The 22,888-nt window shown below is 34.4% G+C and overlaps 2 protein-coding genes and 1 non-coding gene across 8 annotated transcripts; 2 read left to right on the forward strand and 1 right to left on the reverse strand.

Moving 5' to 3' along the window:
* Positions 1-464: 464 nt before the first annotated feature.
* On the forward strand, positions 465-9,236 carry LOC129318243 (ATP-dependent RNA helicase DBP2-like). Of its 6 annotated transcripts, none has more exons than XM_054962905.1 (15): positions 467-880; positions 1,761-1,853; positions 1,950-2,114; positions 2,256-2,351; positions 2,895-2,969; positions 3,222-3,383; positions 4,155-4,235; positions 4,585-4,683; positions 6,289-6,384; positions 6,581-6,712; positions 7,747-7,821; positions 8,017-8,106; positions 8,184-8,258; positions 8,346-8,580; positions 8,741-9,236. In XM_054962905.1, the coding sequence occupies exons 1-14, from the start codon at positions 602-604 to the stop codon at positions 8,520-8,522; spliced, it is 1,695 nt and encodes a 564-aa protein (XP_054818880.1). In that variant the 5' UTR covers positions 467-601; the 3' UTR covers positions 8,523-8,580; positions 8,741-9,236. The 6 variants fall into 6 exon arrangements, with proteins under 6 accessions (XP_054818881.1, XP_054818883.1, XP_054818882.1 ...); XM_054962903.1 differs by having other exon boundaries at positions 468-880; positions 8,793-9,236; XM_054962906.1 differs by lacking the exons at positions 8,346-8,580; positions 8,741-9,236 and having other exon boundaries at positions 465-880; positions 7,921-8,106; positions 8,184-8,243.
* Positions 9,237-14,924: 5,688 nt separating this feature from the next.
* Positions 14,925-14,998, forward strand: TRNAR-CCU (transfer RNA arginine (anticodon CCU)). The gene has a single exon. It is a non-coding gene; the product is annotated as a tRNA-Arg (tRNA).
* Positions 14,999-15,088: 90 nt separating this feature from the next.
* On the reverse strand, positions 15,089-19,949 carry LOC129318440 (protein NETWORKED 4A). Its single transcript, XM_054963200.1, is given in 6 exon segments — positions 15,089-16,725; positions 16,728-17,027; positions 17,030-17,194; positions 18,476-18,587; positions 19,032-19,115; positions 19,931-19,949. Coding segments are annotated over 5 exon segments (1,812 nt in total). The 5' UTR covers positions 19,047-19,115; positions 19,931-19,949; the 3' UTR covers positions 15,089-15,505.
* Positions 19,950-22,888: the final 2,939 nt, after the last annotated feature.

Genomic DNA, 22,888 nt, shown 5'->3' on the forward strand with positions numbered 1-22,888 from the left:
ATTAAATATGAATAAATATAATAAATAATATTAGTTTAAAGATAAATAATTACTTTATTAAATGTAAGATTGAGTTAAAAATGTTATATATTTTTAAATGGATGGAGAATCTAGCATTCCTTTGTTAACACACAATATTTGTTTTTTACAACACAAACACAAATTATGTCTTTTTGCGTAAATATACGAAACACATCTTACCAAAATAAAAATATCCGAAATACAATCGAGCCCTGTTAGCAAGTGAGTGGGCTTAAACAAGTGCCCAACCTAGTTCTTCGTCGTTATGTTTTTGCTTGATCACCTCGTAGTAGTGGACAATTTGATTAATGGACCCATAATTAAACATTAAAAGGGCCAACTAAGCCCACTGTCGGTTAAAAAAAAACGAGAAAGTAAAAAAAAAAAAAAGAGCGAAAGATGTGGGATGTATCACTAGGTTGTGTGTCGCCATCATCTCGAGGCTCACTCAACTAAGCAAGGCAGGAATATCTGATGATCTGGTCTGTGCTTCTATCACTACCCTATCTGTGGGCTGTGCTCTCCCTGACAGGAAAGAAAAACCTGCCATTGTGAGAGAAGGAACGAAGGAAGGAAGACGATGTCGTATGTTCCTCCTCACCTCAGGAGCTCCAGCTCCACTAGTGTTGCTACCAGAAGCTCGTCTCTCGCCCAAGACACTAACGATCACAAGAAGCTGGCCTTTTCCTCTAATTCTCACTTCCACGCCTCTCTTACTCCTTCGTCCTCCTCCAGCTTCTCCAATTCCTCTCGCCGGAGCTCCGGAGCTCCACCTCTAAACCGCACTCTTTCCGTCCCCGACCCCGTGTTCCCTCACTGGCAACCGTCTGAACGCGTTTCTCGTATGAAGCCCGAGCAGGTTTCATTTTCTGTTGTTTTGCCGATTACTCTTTCTCGTTCCTCCTTTCACTTAAATGCTTTGAGTTTCGATCATTTCGGAGAAATGTGTATATTTGAACTTGTGTTTAGGGTTTTTGAGGTTTTTTTCGATTTCCCGTGTTTCATTTCTGTGGTCACGGGTCGTTTTTAGTTTAATGGCTTGCGTTCCTTTTCTCCTTTACTTGCCCTTTCTTGGTCGTGAAACTTTCAACAAATGCTTTTTTCAGATGAATATCATTTTTGAACAAAAAAGTTCCTGTTCGTTTGTAGTTCGAAGAGTTGGAAAGTGGTATATAGTGTTTCCATCCTGTCAGTGGAGAAAACTTTGCTAGAATTGAAGTGGCATGCATAAGAAGCTAAATTGTTTACGTTAATCATGAGGATAATTTTTTTTTTGTGTTTCTTTTTAAATTGTCTATTTTAATCACAAGGATTTACTAGGTAATTTATTGTTCAGACGTATAGTTCTGTAGGAATTAGGTTGAAGATCTGGTACAATGTGCTGGTAGTAAATGCCATGCAACAATGGGTATTACGAATAACGACGTTGGCTTTCAATCTTATGTTTTCTTCGGAGCGGTTGTTGATGTTTAACATTATTGACGAGTTTTCCTCCCTTTTTTCATCTTTTTGTTCCCTGGGTTTGTCTCTCTCTAGCCACCTTTTTAAAAGCTATCACATATCACTGGCTGCTTCATTTAAAGTACAACCACCTACTTTGTTTCTGTATTAATTTTCAACTTCATTTTTGTTTATTGCTTTATTGATTGTTCTATTTCTACCTCTTCTCAATTAGTTTTAATCACAGCAGCAATTATTGAGTTACTGAATTCTACAGACTACATGCTTCTCATTTGCAGATTGAAGAGGTCCGACTGCGGCTTAATCTTGATGTTTCTGTTGCTTCTGAGTCTCTTCCTGCACCTGCACCAATAGAATCATTTTCAGACATGGTAGCTAATTTTATAAATCAGATCCATATTTCTTGTATTCAATTTTTAGTCATTCTGTCAAATAAGTGACAAAAGTATGGACTCATTGATTTACAGTGCTTGCACCCTAGTATCATGAAGGATATTGCTTATCATGAATACACAAGGCCAACTTCTATCCAGGCTCAAGCCATGCCAATTGCTCTTAGTGGAAGGGATCTATTGGGTTGTGCAGAAACTGGTAGTGGAAAAACTGCAGCTTTCTCCATTCCTATGATAGAGGTCTAAGCTCATTATACTTGGAATGTTTATCTAATTTTGTATTGTTTTCCTTAGATATCATGCGGTGGCAATCAAACAAATAGCAAATTAAGTGACCATCCTTTGCTTGCGACTTAATTTCATTCCTGTTTTATTTTGTAGCATTGCTTGGCTCAACCTCCGATTCGGCGCGGTGATGGTCCTTTAGCATTGGTTCTGGCACCTACTAGAGAGCTTGCTCAACAAATAGAGAAAGAGGTGATGTTTATAATTTTAAGTGTATATAAATAGGCTATCCAAATGTATAGGGATGGAATGCTTCCCAAGTTATAGTTTTTATTCATATGTCATACCTTTGAATTTGTGACTGTCCTTTGTTACTTTTACTCTGCCTTGACGCATGCATGACACCTGGGACATATTTTTCACCTTTTTGTAATGTTGAATCATTATTTCATTGAATCAAAGTATGATGATTTATTAATAAAGTTTCTTATGTTACGGTTTTCCTTATTGGAACAATTTTAATCTATCCTTCAGTTTTTTGATAAGTTGCGATTATGTTGCATTTGAGACTCATGAGTTATATGCATCTTCTTGCTGTTTCCATATTGGAAATAGGGTTTTATCTATACTAAAGATTATTTGTTTCTTGAACACAAGAATATTTCTATCTTTCTTTGAATTATCATAATTCTTTTGTTATGCCTGAATCTAGGAGCTATACTGATTTGTTTCTTTATTGGTAATCTTTTCCCACTATTCATTAATTATTATGAGGTGTTTTTTGAAATTCTGCAGGTTAAAGCTTTTAGCAGATCACTTGAATCATTAAAAACTGCAATAGTTGTAGGTGGAACTAACATTGAAAAGCAGGTAACTAAATGCTGAGTCTTATTTTTGTATGTCAAAACTTTAATTGTATGCTTTAGCGATGTTATTTTAACATTTTATAATTTTATAATGGCGTATAATGATTTTATATCCATGATGTTTTTACTATTTTACTATCAATTGAAACATTTATGAGATGTTGTTGAGTCCTCACGTGCTTTTTACTTTTTAATCTTCCTATGCTTTAAGGAAACATATTTTTGGGGGTTTATGTGTTTCTTATCAATATTATAGAGATCTGAGCTACGAGCAGGAGTTGACATAGTGGTTGCTACCCCTGGAAGATTCATCGATCATTTACAACAAGGCAATACTTCCCTTTCTAGAATTTCTTTTGTTGTTCTAGATGAGGCAGATCGGATGCTTGATATGGGTTTTGAACCGCAGATAAGAGAGGTTAGTGGTGTGAAGTTTCTCCCTCAAATGTTCCGTTCATCTTGATAACAATTCAATTTCAAATGTATGATTGATAAGTTGATCTTGTTTTTATGTTTTGAAGCTATGTATTGTATGCAGAATTTTAGGAGTTGAAAGGGAAAGGAAATAAGAATGTGAATGACAGAATGGAAAATGACCTTTTTAATGCGATAAACACTGTTGAACAATGATTTCCGTTCCATTCTGGTACTCGTGTTTATGCTTTACTAGATCCTATTGTTTCCGTGCAGGTCTTCCTTTATTTTTTATTTTTTTGCCTGACAGTTCTTCCTCTAATTTCATATTCACTATTTAAAACAATTATTGATTTTATTGATTGTTGAAGTTGGAACTTAGGGATGATGCTTAAACAAGATGATTTGTTAGTTAGGGTCCATTTTCCTTCATGGAAGAGCTGGAATGGGTAAGGATTTTGTAGTGAAGAAAGCAAGATGAGGTTGCTTTGGTATGTGCACAATTTCTTTGGCAAAAAGGAATCTCCCTTCCTGGATTCGAAATTTTATTTTAAAATCAGACCAAAGATCATGTCAATTTAATTTTTTGTCTCTTGATGCATCTCTTTTATCATAACGAATGTTGCTTGACAATTAGATGCCTTATTTGTTCAAATTTGATCTCTTGTGAATGAATTATCAACTATAAGAAATTACCCGACGCTAATGTGTTGCAATATGTCTATCTAACATCTAGATTGCTGAAGAAAATATATACTATCTAATGTATCATCAGGTCATGAGAAATCTTCCAGAGAAGCATCAAACATTGTTGTTTAGTGCAACTATGCCTGTGGAGATTGAAGCTTTAGCAAAGGTTCGGTTCCATCCTTTACATTTGTTTATTTTTGAGCTATGTTGAAAGGGTAGGGAATTGTTATTTTCTTATTTTAAGGAGACTTTCTGCTGCTCGTGCTTGGAGAAATAAAAATAATCTCCAGCATACAATGGGTACCGCTGACCAATTTATTAATTTCCCTAAGCTGTTTGTGACTCTAGTTTTGAGTGACTTGCAACCTACTTAATTTCTCTTTGATTGTTGAATTTGGCTTCTCAAGCCTCATAAAGACATCTGTAATCATCGTTATTTTGTTGCCAACATATTCCCTATAAGTTCAGTTGTGCAAGAACTTTATTAAGTTTGCCTTTCCATTCTCTACTTTCAGGAGTACTTAGCAAGCCCCGTGCAGGTAAAGGTAGGGAAAGTGAGTAGCCCAACAGCAAACGTTTGTCAAACTCTTGTGAAGGTTTCTGAAGATGAGAAGGTATGAATAATTATCTAATGATATTTTAGTTGTTAAAGGCTTGATTGGTTGCTTATTTAATTTAGGGAAAATAATACTTTTGATTCTTATACTTTGCTTGAATTTTGTTATAAGCCATGCACTTTTTTTGGTGTTCTTGGTGCTTATACTTTTCTCTGTCTATAACATCGGTCTCTATAGTTTCAAAGGGATGTTGATGTGGTAGTGGTACAAACGGTGTTAAGATTGTTGACATGTTAAATAACGTCATTAAGTTTGTGTGAGGGCTACGCAGAGGATAGACATGACAAGACTTTGGCCTAACTCGAAGTTGGTTTCTTGTCATAGAAAGGATTGGGTTAGGCAACTTGTAGTTTAGTCTAGTGCAGGCTTAACTTAAAATTGAATAAGATTGGACTTGGTCCATAGGATTGGGGGGAGACTGATTTGGTAGTTCAATACCTTACTTTGTTTTTTTCCCCTTTTCCTTTGAGAGCCAACAATTCATTTCAATCTAATAAACTCGATGATGATAACAAAAATACTTATAATCATATAAAATTTATCACAAAACATTAAAAGCTAATCATAATAAATCCATGACAATCTCTAACAAAACAAATTTCAGTCACAGTTCAAAGGATTTAAATTCATAACAACAAATTTCCTTACCTTTGCATGGATGCTTTTCCATTAATCCTGTTAGTCGATAAATCGCTTTTGTAGTCACTTTACTGGTATGAAGTCAAACTGATTTTCAAAAATACCATCTACATTCTCAATCACTTTTTCTCACTATTTTATTATATGATTCATGAGTTTAATCTCTCTATAGTTAGTATAATTCTAAATATTTCCTTTATTTGTGTAAAGAGGAACTAAGATGCTGTTCTTTCAATCGTCAAGAATTTTCTTGAACTGTGAGATCTTATTAAATAACTTAGTTAGGCACTACACCCTTTCTTCACCTAAACATTTTACACTTCAATAGGAACATAATTAGGTCCATTGGCTTTACCATTTGTCATTTTCTTAAGAGTTTCCTTTATGTCACTATTCTGCATTCTTTGATAGAATGACAAATTTTGTTTTTCATGAGTTATTAAATCTTCAAATTACTAGACAAACCCCCTCTATCATTGAAAAGTTTGGAAAAGTAGGTCTCCTATCACTATCTATGACCAAAATTTCTCCTATCTATTTTCTTTTGATTTTTTTCTCTACTCTTAGCAATCTTATAAATTTTTTGTTCTCCATTATTTATTCCAAAACCATTATAAAACCCTTCAAATAGTTTAGAACAAGATTTACTCACGCCTTTCTTAGTTTTCTTCTTAGCCATACGATATTTTTTCCAATTTTTATCATTATTGCACAGATGAATGGCTTTAAAATACTTTTCCTTTTGTTTGATTTTTTCTTGTATATTATCACTCCACCACCAAGACTCATTATCTCTCAGATCAAAACTTTTTGATTCTCCTAAAACTTTTGATTAAAAACTTTTTTTTTAATCAACTCTCAAATATATCTTATTCTTGAATTTGTATTTCTTTAGTTTTTCTCTTATATGGCCTCAGCCTTCATTTCATGGGATTCTGTTCTGAAATTATTACGTATTTGTAGATTGACCGGCTTCTGGATATGCTTGTTGAGGAGGCGTCACAGGCTGAAAAATGCAATCGTCCTTTTCCATTAACAATAGTGTTTGTGGAAAGAAAGGTTTATTTCATTTAGTTTTAGTATCTGTATTAGATGTTTTAAAAAGACATTTATTGAACTCTTTTGAAGTGGCATTTTTTAAAAAAAAAAAAATTGGAATCTCCTCTCTCTCTCTCTCTCTCTCTCCCCCTCCCTCCCTCAAGGGGAGTGGCTGTATCTCTATGTTTTCTCATTGTTAATTGTTTTGTTCTTGTAGACAAGGTGTGATGAAATTGCTGAAGCATTGGTAGCCCAAGGTTTATCTGCTGTTTCTCTTCATGGTGGCCGTAGTCAGAATGAAAGAGAGGCTGCTTTGCATGATTTTCGAAGTGGCTCCACTAACATTTTGGTAACCTGTCCACTAATTGTCTGCTCTGAAACGTAATTATTATACTTTGTGAGGACGTTGTGGTTCCCTCCAGCTACAAAAGCTGTAAGGGGCTGTTGTTTGGTGGATTGAAAAGCTTTCCTTTTCCATTGCTTGAAAAACAAGATACAATATTTATTATATTGTTGTAATTACTAAAAAGTAACTATCTTTTACTGGTACTTTTTAAAAAAATTAGGGACACAGCATTTCTCATTCACAAGATTACTTTCCATTCCATTTTTCTTTCATTTCATTTCATTTTGTGCATAATGATCTGATGAAATTGGAACTTCAATCGCCATTTCTGGTTTTGGATTGTTTTTAGGGGGGTTGAAGAGAGGTGAGGACATTTTACTTTAACTCAGCCACGGCAAGGCAGGAAGCGAAACTTTGAAACTAACCTATGAAACATCTGTGCTCCATAGATTTGTTAATGAGCACCGACCTAACATTCTCATCATTATTTAGTTCTAAAATTTGATATAACGGTTTGTCTCATTAGTGGGTAACAGGAAAAATTCTAGTGTGTCGACTCTCCGAAGCTATTCTAAATCAACTAATATGATTGGATAGCTGATTCATAAGATTTTTCTGATGTCATTCAACTACAAATATAATCTCATCAGTTTATGTCTGAATAGAATGGCAAGCTAAGAGGCCTATCTTCTTTGTAATACTGTGTTTTTCATTTTCCTCATTTTGTCTAAAAGAATCATAATCCTGTAATTATGTTCCCGAAGTCTGCTTTTGGATGGAAATTACTTTTCATGTCAAGGAGGAAAGGAACAAAACACAATATTTTGTGGGATTTACTGACAGTAACTTGTTCTTCAATTTATTACAAATGTCATATTAAAAGACTATGTAGTGCCCAGGTTGTATGCTAGGATTCCTGCTATGTCAGCTTAACATTGGCAATTTTGATATTGTTCCTCTCTTTCTTACATAATCCATTTTAAATTTGGGACCTTTTCCTCGCTTTCCATGGTACTCATTGGGACCAATTCATGCAGGTTGCCACTGATGTTGCATCGCGTGGCTTGGATGTCACAGGAGTGTCACATGTCATCAATTTAGATCTTCCAAAGGTATGTCTTCCACAAGCCAAATTTACTTGATCAGTAATGTTGCCTGACGTCCAAGAAGAAAGTATATCTAAGAAGGATTTTGGGATTCTTCTCTGATAGAGGATTGCCATTCTGCTACTGCTATATTGGGATTTTGTTGGCCTGGTATTTTCAGTCAAGTTTAATGTCCTTCAGTTATGGCTGCTTCAATTATAGACCATGGAAGATTATGTACACCGGATTGGCAGGACAGGGCGTGCGGGATCAACAGGCCAGGCGACTTCTTTTTACACTGATCGTGATATGGTGCTTGCTGTCCTCTTCTATTTTGAACCATTCTTCTTTCTGCTTGATTTTAACGCTAACATGATTTTGGTCTCTAGTTCCTTGTTGCAAATATAAGGAAGGCTATAGCTGACGCTGAGTCTGGGAATGCCGTGGCATTTGCAACTGGGAAAGTATATTATTTTTCTCCATGATGTTGTGTTTATCATCATCCTCCATTGTCGGTATGATAGGGGAACTTCCTTGCCATTTGCTTCTAGGTTGCTAGAAGAAAGGAGAAAGAGGCGGCAGCTGCACAAAAAGAGGCAAAGATAGCTTTATCCAAGAACTTGTCTTCCGGAACTGCCCCAATCGCTATTGAGGATAAGTATAGGTTCATGATTACCTCATCGAATATCAAAAGAGAAGGTGCAGCTGATAGTGCGTGGGATGATTGAACCAGATGTTTGACGGCGGCCCTCATTTAATTGATGGAACTTTACGAAAGGCTCCAAGGTTTGTAACTAGTAATTTTTCTTTTTTTTTTTTCCCTTGTCGAGTATATTTTTCCATGGCGAAGGTTGGGGCTACTCGTGCATGCTTAGATTTGCTGTATGTGGTTCTAAATTTCCTTGCTTTTCCTTCCCTCATTATATGATATAATTATATATGGTAGAGATTGTTGAAATTTTTGCTGTGCATTGATATTGTTGGCCTCGCTTGAGAAGTTGGACTACACCTATGGGTGATCCATCAATAGGCTTGTTTCGTCAGAGACATGGGGCTGTGGCTGTGCGAGGATGGTGGAGATGGATGGACTAGTTTGTATGGAAGCTGGGAGTCTCCGTGTATTGACTTTTTACACCATTGTAATTGGCTATCAGCAAAGCGTAGCTTGCTAGATAGACGCCTAGACTTTGTAGGACTGGCATAGGTTATGCATCTTGTGCATCCCACGAACGCAAGTTCCCTTCTCTTTCAAATTTTGTTGCCTGAAAAAAAAAAAAAAACAAGACTTTGACAATCACTCCAGCATAATTGTATATCCACCTTCCATGTATTCCACTCCCGCACTCAACATCAATTTGTTTCAGCATAGAATGCCTGCAATGTCATGTTCTTATATTGAGACTTTTTTTGATCCAGAGAAAGAAAATTACTTCTATGTTTTAGTCCTTTGCTCGGCTTGATTGCAAGCCATGATCGGAATTTTGTTCGCGGGTCACCTTTGCAGTCTTGTTCTCTTTACAATTTTTTTATTCGTATTCTCTCTCTACATTTTTATCCTCGCTATGGATGAATGTTATTAATTAAATCAATGGAAGCACGAGTATCTAAATAATGGAGTATCAGTATTTTTTTAATCAATGGTCATTAATTCTTATATGCACATAATTTTATGCTTGTAATTAATTTATTTGAATTTTTCTTCAATTATGGTAACTGATGTGAAAAAAAAATAGACATCTAATGTGAAGGTGAGGAGGAAAATTCATGTACATGCTTATACAAAAACATCTAATACGACAGATAGGATGTAGTCTATGGTGATATGAAAGGCATTATATTAATAATGCCTCATGTCATCAAAACTATGTGAAGAATTTATTATGGAACGCAAATAATGTTTCAAGCGAAATTGACACCCTCGCTTTTTCCTTGGTGACACTTTGTTTTCCGAACCATAATTATGTATTACTCCGAAAATACAAAAATCTTGCTATGGATTTAATATTTAGATAGAGTAAGGTTTTTTTTTTTTTGCTTCAAATAAAATATATTAACAGTGATTTATAAATAGAATAAGAGAGAATAAAATTTTTTACTTGAAATAGTGGAGTGTTAACTAAGATTGTATTTGGATGGGTGAATTTCACAGAGAATTTAGATTTAAAATTTTATATTTAAAATTCATGGATTTTAAATTCTTTGTTTGGATGATAAAAAAAAATTTAATTACAAAATCAATTTTTTATTTTGATCTAAAGTAAAATTTCAAATTTTAAAATTTATATTTGAATTTAAAAAATTGGTCAAACTTGACGATTTGAATGGCCAACTTTTAACGGGATTAGACAAACAAAGCTGAATGGGACTGTGGCACTGGTGATGATTGGGATGGGACCTTTGACTTCCACTAGGACCGGATCATCGTGACGACAGGGACGGGACCCTAGTCGACTTCCATTGTGATCGGCCCTACGATGATGATAGGGACAAGATCAACAAAGATGATGAGGACCGAATCGAGGGGGATGACGGGGACTGGATGGCCGACTTCTACAAGGACTGGACCAACAGTGATAATGGGGATCGAAATGCTGACTTTCACTAAGATCGAATTGATAGTGACGACAGCAACCAGATGGTCGACTTCCACTAGACCTGATGGCTGACTTCCATAAAGATCGAACTGATGATGATGACGGCAACTAGATGGTCAACTTCTACAGGACTAGACTGATGGCGACCGGACGGCCAACTTCCATCGGGACAAGAACGATGGCGACGATTGGGACCAAACGGTCAATCTTGCGTAATGGATGTGAGACTTTTAGTCCTCGTCATCACCTTCGGTTTAGTCTCAATGGAAGTTGGCTGTTTGGTTCTTGTCGTTGTCAGTTCGATTCTAGTCATCATCGTCGGTCAAGTCATGGTGGAAGTCGGGCATTTGGTTCTCATCGTTGCCATCGATCCTGTCTCGATGGAAGTTGGGCATCTTGTTCCCATCATTGTTGTTAGTTCTGTCTCGATGGACGTCTGGCGTTCGATCCCCGCCATCACCATCGATCCAATCCCTAGTGAAAGTCAGGTGTCTTGTTCCCATCATCACCATCGATCCATCTTGGTGAAAGTTGGGCATCAAGTCCTCGTCATTGCTGTTGGTTCGGTCCCGGTGAAAGTTAAGCATCATGTCCTCGTTGTTGTTGTCAGTTCAGTTTCGGTGGAAGTTCGACGTCCAGTCCCTGCAGTCATCGTCGTCTATTCCCGTTGGAAGTCGGGCATTGAGTACCCGCCTTCACCGTCAGTTCATTCCCATTGGAAGTCAGACTTTCAATCCCCATCGTAGGTTCGGTCTCAAGTGAAAGTTGGGCACCTAATCCTTGCCGTCGCCGTTGGTCCGGTCCTAGTGGAAATCGAGCGTCCAGTCCTAGTCATCGCTATCGATCCAATCATGTTGGAAGTTTGGCTTTCGGTCCTATCATTATCGTCGGTTTGGTCTTGGTGAAAGTCGGTCGTCCTACCTAGTCAACAGTGGCAGCTTGTTTTCCTCAACTTTAGTGGTTTCATCTAATTAACGTTGGCAGGTTAATCAAATCTTCATACATTTGGGTTAAATTACAAAAGAGCTTGAGTTAGTATTTGAAATAATAGGGGTTTCAAAAGAATTTTAAATTATAAAGAAATTAAATGATAACTTAGACTTGGATTTAGGTCAAATCCAAGTCCATACATTTTTAATTATCCAAATAATTAATTTAATTTAAATCTAAATTCATGTGTATCTAAAGATAGCATAAAGTTATTTTTGATGAAAAATACATTGCTTTGGTAGACCAAAGCAAAATACATAATATAGAGGAAAAAATATTTAAAAGGATGCTATATTTAACATCCAATGTGGCCCTAAATGAGAATTGAACGGGACATCTATGTATAAAAGTATATCCCTCTCATTTTAATAAAGGAAAAGATTTATATACTTAATATACACTCATCAAATCAAATAAAAATAACTATGTTTTAAACTATTAATAATATTAATTAATAAGATGATTCGACACAGGATAAATAATATATACAATATAAACATGTCTTAGCTTGATTAGAAATAGACATCTTAAATATAAGTATTTAAGTTTTTCTTTTAATAAAACATAAATACGCAAACACCCAAAAAGAACAATAATAAATAAAGAAAATAGAAAAGGGATGGTAAACCTGAGTATTACATAAACCAATCAGAGACCTTTCAAGACACAGACACGGCACGAGGGAGTTTTGGCTAAAAAATAACGTATCCTGTTGTTTCTTGCTGGGTGGGCAAGTGAAGCAGCCAAGCCATGACTGTCCTGAAGAGCTCCCTCTTGCTGCTTTCCATCTTCTTCACGATAACATCATTAATGGTGGCGTTGGTGTCCTCTGAACTTCGACCTTCTTCTCGTCCACGGCTTCACACTCCTTCCCATGACTCCTCTACCTGCTACGTTCCTCACAATTCTTGAGTACTCAAACCGTCTCTTCGTAAGCATTTCTTACTGCAGATATCTATGTATGTTATTTAATCATTGATTCATTATATGTATAAGCTTTCCATGTGTCTCGTAGTTTTTGACTCAAGATTTATTGATTGTTCAATGCTAGATTGTGCATTTGAAGTGTTAGTGAAGTTTGGGTCTTGACTTGTCTATTCTCTGGAAATATTGATTCAACAGAAGAAGTAAGGCTAGAGACAAGCGATGCTCCAGGGAGTGATTTATCAGCGCAAGTAGTGATTATGGTGATCATATTCATCACTTTGGTTTATTTTGGAGCCAAGCTTGTCCAGTTTGTGCTCCTTCCAGCTACTACCCTCCTCCTCCTCCTCGTCCTCATCGTCTTTCGTTTTTAATTCCCTAATTCTGTGACTGCTTCGTCCATGCGTCGCCAAATTTTCCTTTTGAATTTTTGCTGTGATTTCTGTTTGTGATCGTTTTGTTGTATTTGAATTTATTTCTTTTCTTTTTCTTTTTAAAGCTCCATATGTCTTGCCTTTTTCATTTCGAAACCTCCAATATCGTGCATTATTCTGTTTCCTATTTTTCATTTCTCTGGCAAAATGACAATAATATTTATCATATAACCCGTTGGTGTGTGTGTGGTAATTATAATGTAATCAGGAAAATTAAAAACAATATATTCTTATTTGACTTTGTCGTATGCGGAGATTAATGCAAATACTTAAATCTAATTTCCTAAAAGATAAGATTATCTGTGACCAGTGAAAACGAAAGATAAAATACGGTCAAGGAAAATCTTCCAAGATGATTCTCCAATGAAAATAAAGCCATGCATTTAGGGTTTCTCCATTCTTCCAAATTTTACATTATACATATTAGTCTTTAATTTTCTTTATTTTGAACACAGAACCAATGTAATATATATATATATATATATATAAAACAAAATCACTTATTGCAATTACTTTACTACTATTTTTCTCCTTTGATCCTATTTATAAATTACTTTTAACATATTTCATTAGTACCAAAGAAAATCTTAAAACTCATTAACTTTATTTTAAAATTTAATAAGTTATTAACTTTACTCCTATTAAATATATATAATTTAATAATATATTTTTTCTCCCCAACATTTAATGGAAGGTAAAAGAAAAAATTTATTATAAAAATTTAATGACTGATTTATCAATACGATAAATTTTTGTTTCTTTATCCTATAAATAGGATCAGAAGGAGTATTTATTTAAACAAAAAAGTTACTGTTGTTTTTAGAATGATTGTTTGTTTTGAATTCAATTTTTGTGTGCAACCACACTAAGAGACTTTTCTCATTATTAATCTAAAATTAAGTTTTGGGTAATCTATGTATAGGGCCATAGGGGTGATCCAGTTTTTATGTTTTTATTTTCAATACCTTGAAATCAAGTTTATTAAATTCACCCAAATAATAAATTCATGAGATTGCTTTAATACGAATATCAATGTATAAAGTAAAAGCGCATATACAAATCATTTCGTATTGTATGATTACATTATAAATTTGCAATGCATACGTAATTTTTTAAATTTTGCTGAACACATACAATCTTGAATGCATAGGACAAGAGTATGCCTTTTACTGTATAGATATAATTTTTCAAATTTCCAATTTCTAGATCCTGGTCCATTCTCGTAAGGTTTGCTAAATATCAACTAGGGTTATTTATAGGATGGGATGGAATTAGGATATCCCTATCCTGTATCCTATTTTGAAAAAAGATTATAGCTAAATTTTTGTTCTATATCTTATCTGGTCCAATTAAAAATTGAGATAGGATCAAGATATACCATCATTCCGATAAATCAAATAATGTGAAAGAAAGGTCTAGATAATAAGATTCATTAAAATTTTAAATTACATAATTTATTAAGTTTAAAATCATAACTATACAAGTGCATAAAATATAATAATTTAAAGTCAATTACTGAAGTACATAATCACAACTATGAAAACTATGAAATAAACCTTATGATAATAATTGTAATAACACATTATAATAACAATTATAAGTTATCTCTAAGTTATAAAAACAACAATAATAGACAAGTCAATTATAACATCAAGTCATTAAATATAACATCAAGCCAATTATAAATATAATTGTTCTTCTTCTTTAATTGAGATATGTTAAGCTAATTACTTTTTTAAAAATAAAGTAAGAAATACAATATAAATAAAAGTTATTAAATAAATAGATATAAGAATAAATTATATTAATTTAATTAGTATATTATAAACAATGATATTAACCTGCACTGCTTGCTTTGTGTCATTAAATTTATAATATAAAAAAGTTTAATTTTAAATACTAATTATACATATTAAAATTATAATTAATATAATTAGTATAAATATAAATTACATTAATATAATTAACATATTTAATATATATTTTTAAAGTAAGAAATGATATTTATAGTTCAAGATGAAACTAAACATCTCGAAGGCAATCCCATGTCTCACCTCATCTTGATTATTTTTGAATTGGAACAATACTTATCTTGATATGATTTGAATAGAATCGAATCAATTAAGGTAGTATAAGAATATAAAAGAAGATCCAGTTATTTTAAACTTTTTGGCGTTGCAGGTAGCAAGCGCCTGTAGCTCAGTGGATAGAGCGTCTGTTTCCTAAGCAGAAAGTCGTAGGTTCGACCCCTACCTGCGCGCAGTCCCACTTGTATTTTTACCTGAGTAATTGATTTTTGAGCGGGGTTGAGGTTGCTGAACTTTCAAAGAATAATTGGAGCAACCCACGATATAAAACAACACAGAACAAAACAATCTACAAGATTTTTGCATTTAAGTATACATGATGACAGAATTTTTCAAGAACATTACATAATCATGATCAACATAATACCAAGTTCTGATTGAATTTCAACAAATAATACACCAAAACCCTACTTCAGACCAGAATGGGATAAAACATCGCACATTTTCCTGGTCAACAGTAAATCTAAGGCAATTCCTCAATATCTTACACTATGGGCACCCATGAAATGATTCCCTGCTCAACTCCCTAACTAGCTTCATCCCAATTACGCCATGAAACCATGGTTCCCGCTTCTCATGGACTTTGGATCACATTTATAACCCCCCAATAATAACCACACACTCCAGAGAGAAATAATACGAAGGGTACGTGTACATTTAGAGCATCACACGCGGACACATACTAGGCCAAAACTGGGACTCGCTTGTGCGCCATGAAAGCCTGCCTTAGCATACGATACCCATTCCTATAGTGATCAATTGAGAAGCATAGCTGTCTTATGGCCTCTCGTTTCTCTTCTGCTCCCTCTAAGATCTCAGTTTTCTGTCTCTCTACCTCTTCCTCCAGTTTCTTCGCTCTCGATTTTAGCTCCTCCATTTCAGCAACCAGCTGCAATTGTTCCTGGTGGAGCTGGTTCCAATGCTGATCGAGTTCTTGGATTCGAGTATCCCTAGTGTCGACCTCTTCCTTGAGTGAACCAATTTCTGCGTTGAGATTCTCTCTCCCTAATTTTAAAGCATCAACGGTTATTTTGAGATCTTTTATAATGCTCTCTCTTTCTTTAATGTCCGCCTTTAACAGCTCTAACTCACCCTTGAGTGTTTCCTCCATCTCCGTTTTATTGGTGCTGATCTTCCTAATCTCATCTTCCAAGAGACGACCACGGCTTTCCAATTCCCGGACCTGCGCTTCCAAAGAAGTCCGTTCCTCAAGCAATTTGGACATTTGAGACTTTATCTGCGCTTTCTCAGGGAAGATTTTCTGCTCTGCATCAGATACAGCTGTTTTTAAATCCCTGATCTCATGATCACGGTCTCTAAGACTAGATTTTAACCTCAAAAGTCTTTCTTGGAGTTTGGTGCTTTCTCTCTTCTCAGAATTGAATTTAGTTTTCCAAGAAGCAGCATCTTTACGAGCCAAGTCAAGCTGATCCTGCACTTTTTGAATCCTTTCAGAGAATTTACCGCCCTCAAATTTCAACGAAGCGACTTGTTTTTCTGAATCCTCAAGTTTTTGTCTAGTGATTCTTAGCTCCTCCTCCAATGACCTTATCTTACCATCTGGGTCCAACAATTCCGGCTCCTTCAAAGACACTGATGTTTTCAGCAGTGACCCTCCTGTCTTGATGTCTTCACTTGCAGTAAACTTGTCAGAAGCATGCAAACTTGATGCTTCTGAGGACTTGTATTTTTCAAGTTCAGTCTTCAGTTCAGTTATTTCTTCTCTCGAAAGCCTTAACTTATCATTTACAATCCTTAGTTCTTCTTCGTACCCGTTAACTTTGGCATGAATAGCATCAACGTTCTCGTTTCTTGGCCCTCCAGATGAAACCTCTGCATTCTCCTCTTCTTGCATCCAGAGCTTTCCCTTGACCTCACGAAGCTCAATTTCCAAGTCAAGTATCTTCTGTTTAGCCCATTATCACTACCATTCCCTGAGAAAATGGAGTAATTGTTAACCGAAGAACAATCAGATTCCTCCTCAGAATCTGTTAATGTAGATGATTCATCTCCTTCCTTTTGGCAAGCATCAGAGCCATTTCCACCAGACCCAAGGAAGACATCAAACCCAGCGGCTCGGTTGGCAGATATACGACGGCCCACCTTTTTGGGAGTGGGCCAAAAAGAGGATGGCTCAGATGCAACATCTGACATACCTGAGCCTTGGGATTGAAGTTCGTAGGGTATATTCTTTCGCAATTCTCCTGTACATTATCATATCGTTCAGCCAGAGAACGATACATTCGATAGAATTCCTCCACAAGAGAAGCTAATTCAGGCCTCTTCTGATAATACATCTCAGCCTTTTTTGCAAATGAATCTCCATCCTCTTCTATCAGCTTCAACATTCGCTTCACATTCTGTTCCATTTCTGTAAAGAAAGATCGTTTAACCCTTCTCTTGAAGTACATTGTGATGAGAACAAGTGGAAGATAAATTGGTAATTACTGTGAGATTTAAAATACACAAATTGATATTATCTAATCCCTCCCCCACAGCTGGGAAGTTGCAAAAGAGTAACTACTTCAGTAGATTACGCCAAATATTAATTTCTTCACTCGTATTAACTTTCTCTTCTTTCGATTATATAACAGAGATCCCAACATTGATGGCCTAGAAGCTAATTATCCCGTATAGAAGCAACAAGCGTCGTTAGAAGAACAAAAGAAATGGCTTTGTTTACTTCGACCTGAACCTGGTTTGTTGCATAGACGCGTAGAAGGTAAATGTTTACAGGCATCAAGATAGGCCAAACCCATCAACAAGCATCAATAAGGCCCCAAAAAAAGTTAAAAGCATAATTCTAAACAAAATTGGGCGCACCCGGTCTTAGATAAACCATAACCAATGTACTAAAAATATAAAGAATCGCTTTAATTTATAGTGATGCTTTATTTTCCAAACTCCATATTGTAATTTTTTTTAAACATACATAACAGCGTAAATTAGTTTCTCCTCTCCTAAGAGATCCCAAGATTATAGAGCCTTCTAATATGTTCTGAAACATTACACATCCACGTTATAAAAGATAAATTACAATCAATTAATTAGAAAATTAAATAATATTAACAAAAATTATTCCTGAGGGTACTTTGGTCATCTGGTTTCATGAGAGTTATGCGTAATTTTTCGTGATAGAAGAAGAGCAGTGTAATTTTGGAACATATTGAGGATAGAGTAATTTAACCTTCTATCCTATCAGCGCTGCCATATTTAGTTTCTCATTCTTCCCTTCGATCCATCTAAGCTAGAACCTCCGAAGACTATGAAAATAGTAGGGTGATATAAACCTGTAATTTAAATTCTAATTCTAATTGCACGTCAAACAACAGAACATCCGTTGATTAACAATACATTATTTGATCCACAAAGGAAGAGAGACTGTTCTAATTCCCAAGCAGCCATCACTAGTTTGACTTAATTTCTGCATTCCTCAATGGTATACAACAACCTGACCATTAAATCTAGACTAAAAGCTGACCAATGAACAATTATTTCTAGGCAAATTTTCACATATTCAAAAGAGGTATTCTTTCCTTTTAAGCATGATCTGAAGCTGCATCTCTTGTTTAGGTTTGCTTTCCATCTATTTGATAGTTAACAACAAAGGAAGAAGAAACTTAAGCATTCCATTGCGCTCATAGTTACTTACCTTCAAGACTTTCAGCTAGCCATTTAGAGTTCTTGGGACTGATGTGACTGTCCCACCACCAGGAATGTGACTTTTTTGATTCCATCCTCTTCATTTGCTTATTAGTGGTGATCTGATAAAAGAACCCAGCACAATTATGTCTGAATTAACTTACGAGAATCAACCAGCAGCACAAAGCCAATCTTTGAAGCAAAACCAATGAAAAGGTGGGAAAGGAGCATCATATATACTTGCAAGTTAATAATTGTTTTCAACACTTCAAACACGGCAAGCTTTAGATATTAGTTGTAGCCATCCTTTAGATGTCCCTTTGATATAAAATTACCAGATCTACAGGGCGGTCAATTAACTGAAAAACTCTATCCATAAATGCAGAGTCTTTTCTTTCTTTTTTATGTTTGCCCCATGCCCTCACTAACGCAATACCAGTTCAGATATGACTCCTACTATAAGATATGGACAAACGGTATCATCTTGTCGCTGTTTATTGATAGCCTGCAAATATCATAAAGCGTAGCAATCAATCAAGTGTTGAGAGTCCAGTTTCATATCTTACCCCAGAAGCAGCCATCAGCTTTTTCCCGTACTCGTTGACCAAAAATCTGATATCAAGAAAAGCTATTGGATACAACAAAAAGCCCTGCACATTATGGAAACCACGAAATTAATGCGGAAACGCATAAACGTGATAAGCTTACATAGCGAGGCACACGATTTCTTTTTCTTTTTTTTTTTTTTGCCGCTTGGAAGGAGCAAATAACTTGAATGAGTGTGATGGAAGCATCCCACATACGAATTCAATTGGATATCATGGGCCAAAAAAAAAAAGAATATTTTATCAAAAAAAGGCATTGTACGATTTTTTTTCCCCCCCAAAAAAAAGGGGGCGTGAAGGAACGCGCCTGAGAAGCACGCGGAGAAATTCAAATTGGTGGCGGAAATTGACTAATTATGCATCCGCATTTGAGGACAACTGGCGAACCAGACGTTTAACTATGCACGCGAAATTCAAATTGGTGGCGGAAATTGACTAATTATGCATCCGCATTTGAGGACACTGGCGAACCAGACGTTTAACTATCGCCACGCGTAAACATCTGTAGCCGCCTTCCATCAAGGTGGTGCAATCACGTTCACAATATTTTTCCTTATTTTTCTTAATATCGACGAAAAAATATACCCAGAAAATCAAAATAATTTGTTCCTATACGTGATTTTTAAAGGATGATGATAATAATAATAATATTAATAATGGTCCAAGCGGACGAAAACAAAATCGGTGCCACTAGCGGGAACAAATGGAGACAATTAGGAGAACTCTGCCTCGAGAAGCGCGATATTGTAATCCTTGTATAATCCAGAAATGCGCTGGCATGCTTACTCTCAAATTTGAAATAAGAAAGTTCACCAAAAAATTTTTTAAAATGTACAATAAGATCCATTCAGGACACGAACACCTGCTCTTGTTGATATTCTCCTAACTTCTAGAGGGCGGAAGAATAAATTCGGAAGAATGGGCACTGAAGACACAAAACCAGGATAAATTCCAAGAATTCGTTATTTCCCTTGTAGAAAAAGAATCCAATAATAGAAATTAATCACAGAGCTCAGTTCTCCCCAAACAAAACTCAAGAATTCATCTTCAACAAACATAGGAGGAAGATGAATATTGAACAGTCAGACTAATTCGCAATAGCAGGAAGCAGGAAAAAGGAAACAGAGAGTTTACTTACTTTGATAGGAAGATCGGTTCGGCAGCAACGGTGAAGACGGAGGAAACAGTTCGGGCGGATTTCTGGTGGCCCGGCAGAGTTAGAGGGAGGAGATAGAGAGGGGGGGGGTGGAGGGAAGGAACGAAAGAGGGAGAGAGTAGAGGAAGGGAGGAAGGTGGGGTTCCCGATTTAAGGGCCACGCACACATGACCAGCTCACATGTTCCCTCCTCCTCTGCTAGTCAAACTTATCAGTTTCACTACCTTTTCCTATTTTATGCTCCACAATTAAACCTTGAGCTTTCAATTTTAAATTATATATTTTCACGTGAAAAAAGATTAAATTGTACTAACCGAAAAATGTAAAATGTATTTACATGATATTGATATTAATAGCGGAAAATGTATTTATTGTATCGCAATTTTAGCATAAAAGAGTGTATATAATTTTTCTCAGATGAAACTGAAAATGATTGGAATAGAGAGGGTGCATGCCTAATTAATTAGATAAAGGGGAGAATTACCTTGTTGTGGTTTTAAGACTTAGTTTTTTGAATTTAAGTTTTGTGACAACAAGGAAAAAATGTGCTTGAGATGAGGGAGTCTAACTCAGCTTAACTTGGATCAGTTAAAGTTTAATTTGAGGTAAATTCAAAAAATAATGGTAAATATTAAAAAGAATAGAAAACTGAACCTCTTCCTCATTCAGTGATGTGATCAGCTTCAATATTATTCTTTTATCTCAAATTATAAAATATTTTAAAAGGATATTTATCATTTTAAAATATGAGATATTTTAAAAAAATTAAGGTTTCATTAAACATGCTTGTTTCAATATTACCCTTTCCTTTTCCATTTAATACTCCCTCCATGTTTATTTATAGAAAAAACTATTACTTTTCACTTATTTTTTTATATAAGTAAAATACCTATTTCAACAAACATTTATTACACATTTTCTAAATCATCCCTCATAATTTACATTAATAAAAAATAATTAATAAATGCTTATGTTGATTACTATAAAGTATTTCAGCCTAATTATTTTATTTTTAGACACAGTTACTGTAATTAACTAATTTTCTTAAATTGTGTGATATATTTTTTTCTTTTATATATAGAAACGAAAGGAGTATTAATTAGGTGTGAATTTAATATTATTAAATGAAAGATATTTTTTAAATTGTATACTTATATTTTAAAAAATAAAGTTATTAAGTGTTTTTGATGAGAGTGATGGATATGAGAAATTTTATTTAATAATATTTTATAATTTAAAATGGAGGGAGTATCATTTTGCTATTCTCAACTGAAGAAACGATCATATTTAACTGACTGACAAACTAAAAAGAGATGATCGTATCAAGATTTGGATTGAAAGTAAATTGGGCAAATCTTGCTTGTTCAGACATGAATTTATATTTCTCTTATTTATATATAAACATTCTAATCTAAAAATATCTGTTGCTACCACCACAGCATGGAAAACTAGTGAACTATTAAACAATGTTTTAAATGATGTAATGAAATGATTTGTTCATGGTCGATTTGAGATTTGACTATAATTTTAATTATTAATTTTTAAATTAATTTTTTAATCAATTTAATGACTTGTCTGATTTTTAATATATTAACAATTAATATGTATTTTTCAACAAAAATTTTCTTTACATCAACTCAAACGTAAATTTTGAGAACAATTCTATTTCTAAAAAATAAAATTCAATACCAAATAAATATATTGCATGCAAGAAAAAAATTTAACGAGTGAATAAAATTTTTATCCACTAATCGTGTGTGTGTAATAAAAGAATAACTAGCTTGCATTTGTGGATGACATGTGCTTTATTTTTTCAAATACTGCCATTTTGTGAAGTCATGTAAGATCAGTTTGAGAAATCACTTTTAATTTGCACTCTTATTTTATTTCTTATTTATTTTTTAGTTCTCATTTTCATTATTTCCATTGTCATAATCATAACTTCCATTGTCTTGACTCCCTTATTAATTTCCTCATTTGTTTCTCAACTTTTTTCTTTCATTATTTTTGTTATCCTAACTTCCATATCACCTTATCTCATTATAAAATTTAAAATACCTAATACAATAATTTCATATCAACTCACCTTTATTCTCATTAAAATATGAGGCAAAAACCTACTCATAATCTGAAAAAAAAAGAATTAAATTTAAATATGAAATGTCTGAATTAAAGAATAACTTCTGTATCACATTATCTCTAATCTCTAATATCATCGTCCTTTTATTTTCGGATTTCAAAATTTGTCATGTATCTTATTTTAAAACTATTTACATATAAATCAATTTATGTAATTAGCATAATGTATTTTCTCATTCTAATAAATACTTTTTAACGCCTATTAATTTAAATATTTTAAATTATAAATTAATAAATTTATATGTAAATGCAATATTTTTAAATCATGAATGAATTCTTATTCCATGATCTTATTATCCAATACCATTTCATATTCTCTTTAATTTCATATTTCAAAATTAGTGACGTATCATAATTTGCAATTATTTACGTTTAAATTAATTTATTTAATAATTATTTATTTTAATAATTACCTCCTAATTTAACTTCCTCTAATTCTTAAGTCCATGTTTTTGTATGTTGCTTCCCATCCTAACCTTCTCTTAATTAACAAGATGTGTTCCCTCAATGCCTCCCTCAACTA

Source organism: Prosopis cineraria, unplaced genomic scaffold, assembly GCF_029017545.1.
Source record: "Prosopis cineraria cultivar Desert tree isolate PC_DT_omini unplaced genomic scaffold, ASM2901754v1 PC8, whole genome shotgun sequence".
Classification (NCBI taxonomy): Eukaryota; Viridiplantae; Streptophyta; class Magnoliopsida; order Fabales; family Fabaceae; genus Prosopis; species Prosopis cineraria.